Below are 16322 nucleotides of genomic sequence, written 5' to 3' on the forward strand. Positions count from 1 at the left end.
AATAAAAGTAAAGTGTGATGCTAAGCAAACCACAAAAAAAAAGCAGAAAAATAATGTATCCTAATTTAGTTTAAGTAATAAGTTTTTATCTTAAGCTTTAAAATAAAAAAAACAGACTTTTAAATATTTTCTTCAAAGTATGTTTTTTATATTTTACACTGTAAAGTATTAAATATTTTGCTATGTATTATCTAAGCACCTGTGCTTAAAGAAAGACCTCATTTTTAAAAAAGTGTTAAACACTGGAGAACAAAACTTTGATCTTAAGATGTTGTCCTGTGTGCTATATTTAGAAATTTTGGATACTAAAACTCCTTTATTTATTTTCGGACATGATTCACTCTAAGTGTATTGCAAAGACCAACTACCTCTTGATACGATAAAATTTTGAGATGAATTATGAAATATTGAGTGAAAAAATATTATTTTTATAAAACAAGTTAAAAAAAAAAAAGTCGACTCGATGAATTATGCTTAGCCTTACCCATGAGCAGCCGTAGCGCTGTAGTTAGCATGGTTGCCTCAGAACCTAGAGATAGTAGTTTAGTGCCACCTCTGGGCAAGTTTTATAACATCGCTAGAATTCACTTTTACTGGATAAAACTAATAACTCGTCATATAAAAAAGATTCAAGAACCATTTTCGCATTGTTCACTAATTTGAGGCTTGCAATTTCAATGGTGACATTAGTTTTAATTTTGGGTTGCTATGAATACCTTAATTGCTAAGCAACCATATGTTTATCAATCTTAAGAAATATGAATTGAAAAAAGTAATAACTTTATCGGATTACTTCCATATATATCACCTTGAGTATTTTATACAACACCTTTTCAAGATGTAATTGAGAACTTGAAAGTTGTCATTAAGAAAAGTAAGATGTAATTGAGAAATACAACATGTAATTTAGAAGTCGCAATATGTAATTAAGAAACACAACATGTAATTAAGAAATTTTAAAATGTAATTAAGAAACCCAACAAGTAAATAAGAAATCGCAATATGCAATTTGAAAAGCAAAAGTTGTAATTAAGAGATCGTAATATGTAAATAAGAATACATTATTTGTAATTGCGAATTCAATGTAAGCTTAAAGATCTTCTTGGACATGCATTTTAATAAGTTAATAATATCAAATTTAGCATTTGTGTGTACCAGCAATACAGTAATACAGTAATGGAATTGAAAGATCGTTGTGTTATTTGTCAATACACTATGAATAGAAAGTCTTTTACTAAATTGAATCAGTGCAAGCATTTATTTCACCAAATTTGTTTACAACCACTTCTGGAACAACCAGAACTTCCTTGTCCAATTTGTTGGCATGAAATACATACAACTGAAAAAGTTGAAAGAAAACATGTTTTATCTTCATCGAATCATAGAAGAATAGTAATTGAATGTGCTGAGCAAAACGACGATTGGGTGACTCTGGCACAAACTTTAGGTGTCAAATATAAGACAGCATACAATTGGGTCCCCAACGGAAATTTAAATTTTATTGAAAGAGGTGATTTTAAAACGAAAAAATTAACCTATGATCAAATCAAATAAACACTACCATGGATTGAAAGTGACTGTCAGTTGACATTGCCATTAAGACAAGGATATTAAGACAATTTAATATTAGCGTCAGCACAACTACAATTGCTAATTTACTCAAAGGCAGACTATTTTCATTTAAAAAAGTGCACAAGGAGCCTACTACAACGAATAGTAATGAAAACAGACAAAAAAGAGCTGAATATGTTAGGAACATTAGCAAACACATCACAAATGGTAATCAGATAGTTTGGTTGGATGAAACAAATTTTAGTCTTTTTTGTAGAAAAATTCAAGGACATGCTAAACAGGGGAAAAGAGCAATAATGAAAATACCTTCTTCAAAAGGTACATTTTCAAAACATACATTTGATTGCAGCTATATCAACAACAAATGTAGTTATGATGGAAACTCGCAGAGGATCATTTAAAGCAGATTCTTGTAACCAGTGGATGTTAGCTTTGTTTAACCAGTGGGTTACATCCGGGAATCGTTTAGAGGATTTGGTTGTCGTAACAGATAATGCCCCATGTCTTGCTCGTTTGGAAAGGGTGTTTGAAAATTCACCGGCTCAGTTGTTACAATTAGGAACCTACAGCCCAATTTTAAACCCCGTGGAAGCTATCTGGTTCAAAATAAAAATAAACGTTAAAAATGTTATTCGCATTCCAACTGTATTCGGTGCTTGGATTATGGAACAACGAATGCAGTATTTAGAAAGAATTGTTACTGTGGCAAAAAATACGATAATTGGGGTGATTGTATACGCGCTGAACAATATACGACCACGCATTACGCAACGCTTTTAAATATGGGAGACGTCCAAGTTAGTGCTTAACTAAATATTGCAATAATTTTTAATGACGTTGTTTAAATTTAAATTTTAAATTTTTATGTAAATAAATTATTTGTGTTTTATTTATTATTCATCTGAAATCTCAATTAAAATTTTCACAAGGAAAAATAAAAGAAAGTTTTAATTGACACCCAATAGGATTTTTCCAGTTACTGCCTAAACCCCAAATGGCTTTTTCATAACATTTTATATTTTATTGATATTACATAATTATTTCCAACATTAAATTACCAAGTATGTTAGGACTACAAAATTTAAAACACAAAGAATTTTGTATTCTTTATACCTTTCTCAATTACAACTTTTATCTTCTCAATTACATCTTTTTTCTTTTCAGTTACATCTTTTTTATTTACAACTTTCATATTCTATATTACATCTTACGTTTCTTAATTACATCTTTCATGTTCAAAATTACATCTTACGTTTTGTAATTACAACTTTCATCTTCTCAGTTACATCTTACGTTTCTTAATTACAACTTTCAAGTTCTCAATTACATCTTGAAAAGGTGTATAAATGTAGTGGTACAATAGGTTTTTTATTTGGTTTATAGTGATCACGCTGAAATTCCAGGCAAAGATTCATTTTGCATAGTTACTAGCTTAAGTAACTCTTCTTAAAGTATCAATGTTATAAACAAGGCTAATATTAATGTGGCATCCTGATTAAAAATTATTTTATGCATTTAAAAATTTTAACACGTTCCCAATTACTAACTTTAAGCATTTTTATGCAGTTCCAGGGCTCTATTTCATGAAAATACTACATAATCCATATAAAAAAGAACCTAAAACTTAAATCTTTTTGTGTATATAATAATATGAAATATTTGATTTTAGATTATTTTTCGAACTAAAACTCATATATTTTGATAATTGTAAAACAGCTTTAGCTTCTTTTTCTTTACTATATTGGCGCAAACTACAACCTGAAGCAAACAATAGTTCTTAAGATGAATATGATGATATGGCGTCAATCTTCTTTTCTTTGTTTTACTTCTTAAAGTATCAAAATTTACCTGGGCCCTGCCAGATACTACAGTTGGATAAGACCAGAGTTTTCTTTATCAATGGAAGCAGTTAGTAGAATTTTCTTATTATCAATTACAAATTGAACTGATATTGGTTCCATGTGTAGCCATTGTTTGTTATTCTCTTCTAAACGAATTTTAGAGCGTTTACATATATTCTTTTGTCAAAAATGCTTTATGAAATTAGACAGGTTATTATTTGCAGTTAAGTTTATCCCATTTACAACTGTATCCAAAATATTAGGATTAGCTAAGTTCAAGTTTTTTTGTATTATATATGAATAAATATCAATATTTTCCATGTTTTAACTATATAAAGTTATATATATTTTATTTACAAGATGTATATTTCATTTACAAAATATTTATAAATAGGTTTTTTTAAAATGTATTAATAATAGAACAAGTTTGTATTACTAATCAAGTCTTGCTGAGACCCAATTATTGCATAACCATTTAGAATAAAGTACATATAATGTTTATGTTTAATATACATACTAATCAATGTATTTCAAGTCTAAAATTACTCGAACACTTTGGACCGCAAAAGTTTTGCGGTCCAAAGTGTTCCAGTAATTTTAAAAATAAAATTACTTTAAAATTTGACCATGTAAGTGAAATTTTAACTAAACGAAATACTTCAAATACGTCGTTATTTAAAACCATTTTATTTTATATAACTTACATGCGTAAAAGTGTTGCAATAGCTCATATGAAAGATAATACTTGATTTTATTAAATTATGCAATAAAAAAAGAGGTTTTAAAATTAACAACTATTTTATGCTTATTAGTAACATAAAAATGTTATCAAATTAAAAAAAAATTGAAAACTTTTTTATTTTTTAAAAAAAAGCTTTTTTATTCAACAGCCTTGAAGCATACGTCATGATAATTATATTAAAATATATACATTTTATAAAAGCTGAATATTCAAGCTGTAAAATGGTATATAATAATGTAATTTTTGAAAATATTTTTTTTTTACTTTTGTCCACCACCTGGCCCACTGTGCATCGGTAAGGATGGAGGCGTGAACTTCTTTTCATATGCTCTTCCGCGGTACTCTGTGATAAGAATAAGAATTAAAAAAAAGAGGATATTTTAAGAGATATTTATCTCTCATACTTTGAGAGATAAATTGGGTTATCGCTTGTCAAATTGAGCAAATTCTTATGAAGTTTTTTATCAACCAATTTAACTTTTGGTAATTTTTTGATTGTGTTTATGCTTTTGATATATAAAAATCCTGAAAATTCTGATCTATGGTTAATGTTGCTTTTTGCTGCTATTTAAGTTGAGAGTGGATCACTGCACCCAACATTGTGAGTGGATCCGGGATTTTTGTAGTTGAGCTTAGTACTACATTGCCATTGTTTTACTATCCTGTTTTGATGTCTATCTTCCTAAAATGAATAATTTGAAATTTTGGTAACATCGAACCAATATATTACTTTTGATGAGGTTTCAAACCTATTAATAAGTTTGCATTAAGCCCAAGATAATCTAATTATTTAAAAAATAACTATTCCCTCAAACTTGGGTGAGTAAAGCTCACTTTTTCTCAGGCTCTATCCTTATTTAAGGCAAAACATTCACAATTAATATAATTATGAATTATTCCTGAGTTATGAGTCAGGATATATTTCATAATTATATGATTAATATAATTATGAAATATATCCTGAGTTATGAGCAAGAATATGTGCATTTCACAATTGCGATTTAGAGAAAAACGCGGCTAAAAGCGGCAGCATATAAAATTTCAATTACATAATTATTTTTTATGTTTAAAAGATATTTTTTAACTATTTTTGGGAAAAACTTATTTTTGAAAAAAAGTTACAATTGATCAGTTTTTGTCTTTTAACAATATTTAATATATTACGATTTTATTTAATATATTACCAATTTTGGTTAAATGCCTCATATTTAATTCTAACCGTATCATTACTTGGATACAACACCTGATCCATATAGTTACCATATCCGATACCATACCATACTTTACTCGTATTGTTACCATTGGATACCATACCTTATTCGTATTGTTACTTAAATACAATTCTATTCGTATCGTTACAAGACTATCTTTCGTTAGCGACTATCTTGCGACATTTTGTAATAATAAAGACAGCATTTGTCCACATTGCTTAATACATTTTATTAGTTAACACAATTATTTGAACACAAAAACTTAACTACAAAAAATTCGTTTTTAAGTTAAGTATGCAGAAATACTCACCATAGTCCTTTCTATCGGTAACATCAAATCGTATCTCCTCAACAACTACCATTATTCAGTAATATGTGTAAGTACGAAGGGTAATAAAAATTAGTAAATATTTTGATTATCCTACGTACAGAATTTATTAGCGGGTAAGTGTTTTAATTTTTACAATTTTAGAAAGTATTTTATTTGAATATTCATAAAGTTTTAAAAAAAACGTTTTCTATGATAACTTAAAATATTCGATATTAAAATATTCGTGTGCCGTGCAAGTGATTAGTTGTCAGACTTTGAACAATGTAATTAGTTATTATTACTGTTGTAGAGATGAATAATTGTATTGTGAAAAATTATATATTTTACGTTTTCTGTTTTTTTTTAGACAGTGGTGCTTCTATCGATGAACAAATAAACATTGATCAATGAGAACTGAATAATGAATTACTAAAAACAAATTCATCGCTTTCTCAAAAGCGGTTTGAAGTTGTAGAAAATATGGAGATAATGTAGGACGAAAGTTTTTTTATTAGCGAAAGCCGGCCGTATGCAATTTGACCATATACAATGTAGCCACGAAAAATGCTGTAAATAATATGTGGCATGAAGGCTCAGGAAACCGAGACTCAAACGAAGTACATGTCTTTTATTTTATCAAAAATAGAGCCAACGGGAGAGGTTTTGTATTTTTTTCCGATACCTGTGACTGTCAAAACGGGAATGTTAATATATGTGCGATGTTTTTGATGGCAGTGAAAAACTTTAATTTTTCTAAAATTCACCATTGTTTCTTTGAGCCTGAACATTTTCAAATGGAGAAACACTCCAAGAATATATATCTCTTTGATCCTTCTGGATGGTATACATTGTTCCGTATATTATCTTAAGGTGGCATGTGCACCGTTTCTGAAATGGACCGTACACTTTTTTTTTTTTTTTTAGAAAAAATTTAATAAAAAATAAAAAAGCAGATATGGAGGGAAATCAGATTAATTGGCCTAAAATTTTGTGGTTTCAACAGCGAATATCTTGTGGTTTTAATACCGAAAATCTGAGCCCAATTACATTTATTTTAAGTACAACAAATCGAACTCGCAATTTCAAATTTTGCCAATCCAGCGTCGCAAAAGGAGGGGATCAATAGATGTTGCGATTAAGGTCGCCTATAACAAGCCTCTATCTATATCACGAGTAAAAATAAAAGATCTACAGACTCTCTGTGATTGCAGAATAATACTCCAGCAATACCATCAGTTTTACAGTAATCTGGGCATAAGCGATGAAATTGTTGTAAACGACGAAGATTTCGAATAGAGTTTATTTTGTAACTTTATTTTTATTTATAAATATTACAATTTATAAGAAAATGTCAGTGAACAACCTTTGTACTTTAATTAGAATTCTTTCTTAATGTTTCAATTAAAAAGCGAAAGATGTTTGGCAAAATAAAAAATCGTAATAGTTACCCTCCTATATTAGAACATCAAAAAACAAATAAGGCTATGGGAATATCAAATAGATTTTTTTACTTTATGAATGAGGAAACTTAATAGCATGTATAAAGTATCAGATAGTTTATTATCTTTTATACTTTTGCAAAAAAGTCTAATTGATTCAAAAAAATAATTGTTTTTGTTCTCATTTAACATTTAACAATTTATAGATATGATTTTGTGTTATTAAGCCGGCGAAATGATAAAAAGAAACATAGTTTACCTGTACTAACGAATTTTTTTATTTACAACGTCATAATTATTTACAGGCCACATCTTACGAATGTTTACATTTATTACAACTACCTTGCGTTGCCAGCAATTAGTGAATTTTACTATAAACTATGTGCTATAAATACTTTGTGTTGCATACTATATTTTGTAAACTCCTATAACATCTTTACAACATCGTATTTTATATCTTCTACAACTTTTATATCTCCTAATAAATTATTCCTACTATATGTTATTTATTAAAACTTATTTTAAATTGTTATTTTATTATACATGTTCGATAATATCATCATGATACTTTCAACTATATTTCCTAATTCAAATGCGAATGACTAAGAAATGGTATTGTTACGACTTTTAAAAAATTCGACTGTTGACTAAATCGACTAATATATTTTCGAAAGTCGACTAAAACAGACTAATACATTTTTGAAATCAACTAATTTAAATCAAGCCGGATAAAAGTTAATTAATTGGTTGATGGAAACAATTTCTTTGAAATAAGTTTTGATAAAAATAAGAAAATAAATATTCGCTTTCTATTTTAAACATCATATCATTTAAACAATAATGGAACAAAACGATATTAGAGAAGTGCCATTCCGACATAGGGATAATTTGTTTCCAGACTCCAATAATTTAGATAATTAAAAATAATTAGATAATTAAAAATAATTTAGCCTTAATGATATATATCAAAAATTCTATAAATCATTTTTTTTTTAAATATATATTTGTTGTTCGTATGATAAAAGATATAATTACAAAGAAACGTTTACATAAAAAAATGGGACTTACAGAAAAAAACAGGCAAGGGCAAGGCACAAAGAAGATACGGATAACTAAAGAAGCACAAAGAAGGTACGGATAACTAAAGTCACCTCAAACAGGCACAAAGAAGATACGGAACAGTATCTTCTTTGTGCCTGTAACAATATACAATACTAGCACAAAGAAGATACGGATAACTAAAGTCACCGCAATCTTTAGATAGAGCCCCATATGTGGGCTTTACAAGTTAAAATAAAATAAGTTAAAAATACTTTGTACATTTCCAATATAATAAAAAGGTTAAAGCTTTCATACATATTTACATTACATCAAGAAAGTAAATAATATCAATATAGTTTTAGCAATACTCATTTAAATAAACTTGCAACTCTGTTAAATATCAAAATAAGAACCAATTGAACAAGTAAAAAAATAAGAAAAATGGAATTTGATTTTCGTTCGAAAAATCAAGAAAACTATTTGTCTAATTTAAAATTTTTATTTTTTATTACAAACTTAAATATTTACAATATGATTGCATAGATGACATTTAGATTTTGGAGCTTCACAACTTAACTTTGTCCCAGGGCCCCGAGCCAGCTTGGAACAGCCCTGTATGAGTATTTATGAAAATTATAAGCATCGAGTAAACAAAAGAAAAGAAAATTAATGAAATACATAACCAAAAGTTTAATTAGGCATAAATAATGCTGGTATGCTATGAACTGGATTAATTACATGCTGTTGTTAATAAATGAACAAACAAAAGTTAAAGATTGAAAAGTTAAATCAAAGGAGAAAAGGAGAAGGTATAAGGATTTTAAGGTTTAAACTCAACTAAATCGACTTTTAGTCGATTTGTAGAAAGTCCATTGTCGAATAGATCGAATATTTAAATTTTCAAAGTTGACTATTTTTGACTTTCAATAACAAACCTACTATGAATGCCAACTCGGTGATATCAATTTAAATAGATTTCTATTATGCTTATCAATTTTTTGCTTTTAAAATTGTGAACATTCGGAACAAACTATTTTGATAGCTAAAAAGTTTCGATTTGTAGCAATCGAAATGTTAGAATAACATCGTTAGCTGCGATATGGAGTTATCGCATATACAATCACTTAGTTTTTTGCTATATGATCTCGCAAAATATTGCCACTCCGCAATAATTTTAAAATTGTTCTATTGTAGTAAATGTTATTAAAATTTATGTAATTTTGGTATTTTGAGACAATTATTTTTATGTAACTTTAATGCACATGTTTTTATTTTTTAAAAGATAAAAAACAAAGTGGTGCAAGGCTAACTGGCTGCTAATAGAGTGACAGCTTCATACTTTGTATTGTATTTTAAAAACTAAAGTTTTCTGAAAAGTCAAAAAGAATTAGACCTTATTTTTGTTTTGTTTTTAAATATTTTTAAATATTTTTTAGAAAATTTAAAAGAAAAATTTCTTCTAAATAGTCCATTTTATACTTAGGCATTTGTAATGACAAAGTAATTAGTGATTCAACCAATAAGGTTGTTAGTAATAACTTAAGTAAGAAATTGTTTAAATTTATATTTGATTTTTCAAATTCAAAACTTCATTTTTGGTAGAATATACAAAAATATCTCTACGGTGGAGGGATATCCATAAGCTAGGCCAAAACAATTAATGAAATTCATTCCAGAAGATAAAACCAGCTTTAATAATCTTTAAATAAAAGTTAATAGTCTTAAATATAATTGTATTAATATTCAAGATAATTAATTATATCTCAAAATTTAAAATTTTTTTAATAGCTTTTAAAATTTGAGTTTTTGAATTCTCTTTATTGCTCACAAAATAACATTATCTTAAAAGCATCAAGTTATATTAAACGTTGTCTAAAATGTTTACAATCTAATGCTACCATATTTACCATACAAGCGGTGGTATTTTGGTAATGTAAGTCATATTTTTAAGAAGCAATTTTAAAAGCAACTGTTGCAACTCTTTTCTCCTAAAAAATCAATTCATTGCTGTTCATTGTTGGTTGTTTAAAAACCACTTGCATTATAAAACCATTCTTTAACTGAAAAATTGATCGTCTTCAGTTTAGTTTGCCAAAATATTTTCCCAAAAAATCTTAAATAATAAGTGACAAACTATCACTATCTGATAATAGACAAACTGATAGTTTGGTTCGTGAGAATGGATCTTAATGTCGATGTTGCAAGTTTTACCCGAAAAATATTTTCAAGCATTTTACATACATACAATTAGTTTCATTTCAGTATAATTTTCCAAAATTACCAGGTATTAGTCATTGCAATTAAGGTGGCGCACAACTGAAAGTTTTTTGAAAAAAATTAATTTTGTTTTTGATTTTTTGTTTTTGATTTTGTTTTTTTGTTTATTTGGATATTATATTCATTTCTCCATCATTAAAAAAAGCTGCAAAATCATTATTATTTATTATCATTATTCGATGTTAAACTTGCTCGAGAATGGCAATGTCTGATTTTAAATGCGGTGACCAGGCTTGTACAGCAAACTCAAGATGGAGGCGAATGTAAGCTGACGGGCGAATGCGGCTGACTCTATTTACGGTCTGACGTTAAGGTCATTCGAGACCATCACACCAAGGTCTCTTTCGACTGCGGTTTTTTCGAGAGGACAACGGGTGCCGTCAACGTTAGACATTGAGTATTTGAACGTTGACTTATTACATCCACACCTAACATGCATTACTTTGCATTTCTCAACGTTGAAATGCAAGAGCCAAATATGTGATCATTCCACTGCTCTTCAGGATGTCAACGTCATTCAAGAGACCATTCAACATCAGTCTCCAGGATGTCAACGTCATCCTGGAAAGTGATGTTGTACGGCTCCTTTTTAATTATCCCTATTATTTTGCTGTCGTTGGTAAACAGTTTCATATGATGAGTAATTCTTCGCGGCAGGTCGTTTACAAAGATTACCAATAGCAATGGGCCCTTGACCGAGCCTTGAGGCACTTCACTAGTGACTACTTTCCATTCAGAAGTAATGCCGTTTATAACCACTCGTTGACATTGATTGCTTAGCCAAACTGCGATCCAGTCAACGAGAGCGCCTTGAATACCGTACGCTCTCAGCTTATGAAGAAGGCGTTTATGTGGTACTTTGTCAAACGCCTTTGCAAAGTCTGTGTAAATGACGTCTACTGCGTGCCTGCAGTGAGTTGCTTCCGTCATGATGTCCCGAGTTTCTAAAAGGTTTGATACGCATCTCTTACAATGAACAATGATGGTTTGGAGAAATTAGACCAATAGCAACGCAGTGTTCCATTATTCTTTTTTGTAAAATACTTTCCATAATTTTGCAAGGTATAGAAACGAGCGAGACTGACCGGTAGTTAGATGCTTTTAGCCTGCTCCTCTTCTTGAAAATAGGTGTTACATTGTCGATTTTTTCCACATGTCAGGAACTACACCAGTTGCAAACGAGCACTTATAAATAAGCGAAAAAAGCTTGGCAAAGGTAGCTGAACATTTATTAAGGACCCGCAGATGTAATCCCTCGTAGCCGGTTGATTTTCTTTCATCAAGGTTGTTTAGGCATCTTTGTACTATATTGATAGAGAAACTTGCTCGATCGATGACACAAACTGATTTCGTACAACCTTCAAAACCTGGCATTGAACCTTCGGGCGCTAAAACAAAGATTGATTGAAAATAGTTATTTAACAATGCGCATATATCGCCGGTGTCGGTTGTGATGTTGCTATTGACTGTTTCAAGCAATGTAATGTTGTTACTGACACTCTGCTTGCTTCTTACATATGCATGTAACCGTTTAGAGTTGCTTTCGGAATCCCTGACGAGTAGCTCTTCGTACTTCTGCCTACCAGCTTTGACCATTTTTTTAACTTTTTTTGCAGGCAGTGCGATGCGATACTTTGAGAAATTTGTGCGTATCTCGACCTGCATTAATTTACTTGGCCCAAGAGGTGCGTTTAGCTTTGACCGCCTCAATAAGTTATGGTGTTACCCATTGCTCCTGTTTTTCTGTAAAGGGAGTGGTAGCTGACGGAATGTGTAGGTTAGTGGCTTCATTGTACACGTTTGCTAGAAGCTGGTAATCATCGTTTGCATTTAGTCCAGTGAATACTGTTTCCGATTCAACAGCTGCAATATGTGCTGATATTGCTGCGTAGTTTGCTCGACTCCAAATGAGTCGAGGTTTTAGCAGCAAAGTAGTAGCGAGTTATTGAGGCATGCAACAGCAAATTGACTTTCGATGAAGCAGTGTGCTTGGCCCATTGGAGTGTCACCAAAAGAATCGCCTTGTTTAATGAAGATTACACGGTCTGGCTCATATGTTATAATAAGATCGAGTGTGCTAGTAGGCTTGACGTGTCGATTACTACGGTAGGTTGGGAATGTGATACGCTGAGTTAAGTGACATTCATCAAGGCACTTCTGGAGCCTATTGTATAGGCACTTCTGGAACCTGATTATAGTAATTAATTAAATAGAACTTGATTAGAAGATATTCAAAAAGTTATAACAACGCTTTAACAGCCATCAAACATTTTATTTTTTGTGCATTAAACAGTTTTTATGCGTTATGTGCAGGTTTGCTTTCAGTTATAAAAGATAAGGCTTCAAAACTTTAAAAGGTTTGGAAAAGTCGTTTTTTAAGGAGTGTTTTACTCTGTTTTTCATTTTTCATTTACTCTGTTTTTCATTTTTCAAAGTTAATTTGACAAAATAAAAAACAAAGCTAAAGAAAGTGATGTAATTAGGTTTATTTGGTGGACCTATAAATATTTTATATACCTAAAAATTGATTTTGTTAAAAAAAATGCTATATTTTTAGAAAAGTTCGAATCACAAAATATTCCACTGTTAAATAAGGTGAAAAAAATTTGGAAACCCTGTTAAAAATTTTAGTTTAAATTTCAGAAGTAAACTGATGGTATAAGGTTTTAATATTTTTCTAATAACAAAAATTTCACTATACATTTATGGATATAAAAATAAATTCTTTTTTCTATCCATAAATGTGCTATGAAATTTGTCCATAAATTTTTTTGCTAATATTTTTTTAACAAAAAAACTACTAAAATGCATGATCATTGAAAAAAACATGTTTTCAGTTGTGTGCCACCTTAAAAACAAAATATAAATGAAAAAGGTTGGCGAAGCAAGGGGAGTTAAAACCCCGGGATATTTTTTATAAATACGAAGTTACTCTTATAAAAAAAATGTAAATACACGGCTGGAACAAAAAGAAGACATTCAGTTTTATCGTCAAGTCCCTTAAATACTCGTTAAATATTAAAAAAAAAGTTAATAAATCAGTATTTTTTTTCCAGTATTTTCATTAAACTTAACAGATATGGCGAACGAGTATATAAAAAAAACTGAACTATTATATCTTAATTGAAATAACAAATAAAACGAATTTTCAAATAAATTAATCCTTTTTAACTGATTCTATAGAGGATTCAGCTTTTGTTATCTTTTATTATAGTGATAAAATGTAATCTCAAAGTAATAACAAATAAAACGAATTTTCAAATAAATTAATCCTTTTTAACTGATTCTATAGAGGATTCAGCTTTTGTTATCTTTTATTATAGTGATAAAATGTAACCTCAAAGTAATCTGTAGGATAGAGTAGGGCTAGTTGAGCATTTTTTACTAAAGATAGCAGATCTTATAAATGGTGCACTAAAATTACAAAACTTTACATCGCAACTGGAAAGATAGTTTAACCTGCTTAAAATTGATTAACGAAAAAGTTTTCTTTTGTAGTTTATGTTTGAGAAGATATTGTCTAAAGCTTACCAAGCTGCTTAAAAGAAGTAGGAAAATTCTAATTTTAAAACTATTTTTATTTCGCCTCCTAAATTTATAAGATAAGTTTTAAATTGGGCGCACTACATTAACAGATCACCGCGTTCACCTCTACCTCAACGAGGTAAGTAAAGAAGCTGCGTGGGACAAGTTGAGTAATCAACAAACAAATAAATATGCATAAAACTTGCATAAATTATCAATAAAACTACAGTTAACATAGCGTGTCTATAACTTCTAGACTTTTTATCTGATACACTTTAATGATGTAAGTAAGCGCAGGGCCGACGACACGGGTTTCGAAGTGAAAGGGTGCAATCGTTGATTTCTAACAAAAAGTCTAGAATTTTCTGAGAAAAAGAGTGAGGGAGGGGCCACCTTCTCCTCTCCCCCCTCCCTCCTTCCCCGCTATCGTGTACGCTGGGCCAACGTTAAGGGCAACGTTGGCCACCGCTTTCAACGTTGTTCTGACCTTGGTCTTAGGGGCAACACTAGTAAAATCGCGTCATAAAACATAAAAATTTAATACAAATAACTTGAATTTTGACGTTAGAAAAATTGTCTAGTTATAACCGAAAGTGCAATAAATTAGCAAAATATTAACACATAAGAGATAGCAGATAAGAAAAAATTGAATTATCTAAGGAGAAAAATAGCAAGTTTTTTTTTATCTTTTTTGGTCTAAAATAAGTTATGGAGAATGAGAGAAAAAATTAGAATGGTTGTTGGATGGCATTTTACTCGAATGTCATCCTACAACAATTCTAATTCCATAACTTTCATTCCTGAAATGTCGCGCAATCCGTAGTTTTTGAGATAATTTAATTGCTCAAATTTTCGTTATTCCAAAATATCCCCGCTCTACTTTAAACAGTAGTCTTTTTTTTTTTGAATCATAGAATTACAAGCAGCAACACGATGTTTTTAGACCATTTTGTTTGTTAAAAAAAAAAAAATACTTTTCTTTTTTTAACAAACAAACGTATAAAATACTTATTGGGTTTCCAGTCCCAGTACAACTCAGAAAAAGTTACGCTTTATTTGTGTTGTGTGTTTAAAACCTTCTAAAACAAATAGAATAACACGTGCCAGAATGGTTTTCATTCCGCGAAGTTAACTATTATTATTTACAAAAAATACCAATTAATATATTAATGATTTCACTGTTACGGAAATGTAGTATTATATTACTATAAATTTCCGTAAGAAATGTGAAAAGAGTAAAACTCTTTTTACATTGCTTACAGAAATTTATTAACGGAAACTCAAGGTTAGGTTAGGGTAATATGAGCACCTTGGTAAAATGAGCATACTTAAAGATTTCTTAGATGTAAGCAGTTAAGTTAAAGTTGATTTGCATTTTTTGAATCAACTTTATGTAATGATAACAGGAATCAGTACAATTAGCGTAAATTTATATGCATTAATTAGCGGGTATAATCTAATTAAAACGCTGTTAAATTTTTTGCGTTGTTAAAATAATATCATCACGCATGAATAAATCTGGGGCGCGAAATTTTGGTGCTAAAATAATGAAAATAATTTTTTCATAAAGAAAAAAATGTTAGCTAAAAATCAAAACCATTTTTGTTTGAAAAGCAATGTATAGAAACATTGAGTTTTGACTTTATATAAAGATGTGTTTTTAGTTTTGACTTTATATAAAGATGCGAAAAATTTAGTTTTGGTTTTATATAAAGTGTAATAGAGCATGCTTAAATTAACTTGTGTTTTTCATTGAAATTACCTAGTGTAAAGTTCTAAAATAGCAGTGGTTTTGATTGCTTTTTGAATAAAAACACAACATTGTAAAAATATTAATATTTTAACAATACTAAATATTTTTCTGTAATTTAAATTCAAAAAATCTGAATTTTTATCTTTTAAAAGTTTGAGTTAATAAAATTGAAAAAAAAACGAACTAATTTTTTTTTTTTTTCGGTAAACATAGTATTATTGTTTCAACAAAAAGTGGTTCCAAACTTGATATTTTAATGATATTTTAAGTTTTATTAATAACGAATCATTATATTTCAAAAATTAGTTCTAATTTTGAGATTGGTGTTTTTTTACTTAATGTTATTTTTTGAGCTAATTTAAAGTGCTCATATTACCAAGTGGTCTGGGTAATATGAGCACATTTGCTACTTTTTTAAAACCGCTGTGTTTTTAAGAAAAAATTTCGGGTGCCCAAATATCTAAGTCGATCATGAGTAGGGATCCCTAAAAATCGTTTATTCGCAAAAATTTTGGATCCAGCATAGTTATTTTTGAAAGTATTCCAATTTTCGCTTAAGGTGCTCAATTATCCTAATCTACCCTACGCGTCTTTTTAGTTTACACCTGGAT

General features: G+C 29.4%; 1 protein-coding gene across 1 annotated transcript; it reads right to left on the minus strand.

The window, feature by feature from the left end:
* Window positions 1-11564: 11564 nt before the first annotated feature.
* Window positions 11565-12029, minus strand: LOC136081306 (uncharacterized). Its single transcript, XM_065798613.1, has one exon. The coding sequence runs from the start codon at window positions 12027-12029 to the stop codon at window positions 11565-11567; it is 465 nt and encodes a 154-aa protein (XP_065654685.1).
* Between the last annotated feature and the right edge of the window lie 4293 nt (window positions 12030-16322).

Source organism: Hydra vulgaris, chromosome 06 (genome assembly GCF_038396675.1).
Source record: "Hydra vulgaris chromosome 06, alternate assembly HydraT2T_AEP".
Classification (NCBI taxonomy): Eukaryota; Metazoa; Cnidaria; class Hydrozoa; order Anthoathecata; family Hydridae; genus Hydra; species Hydra vulgaris.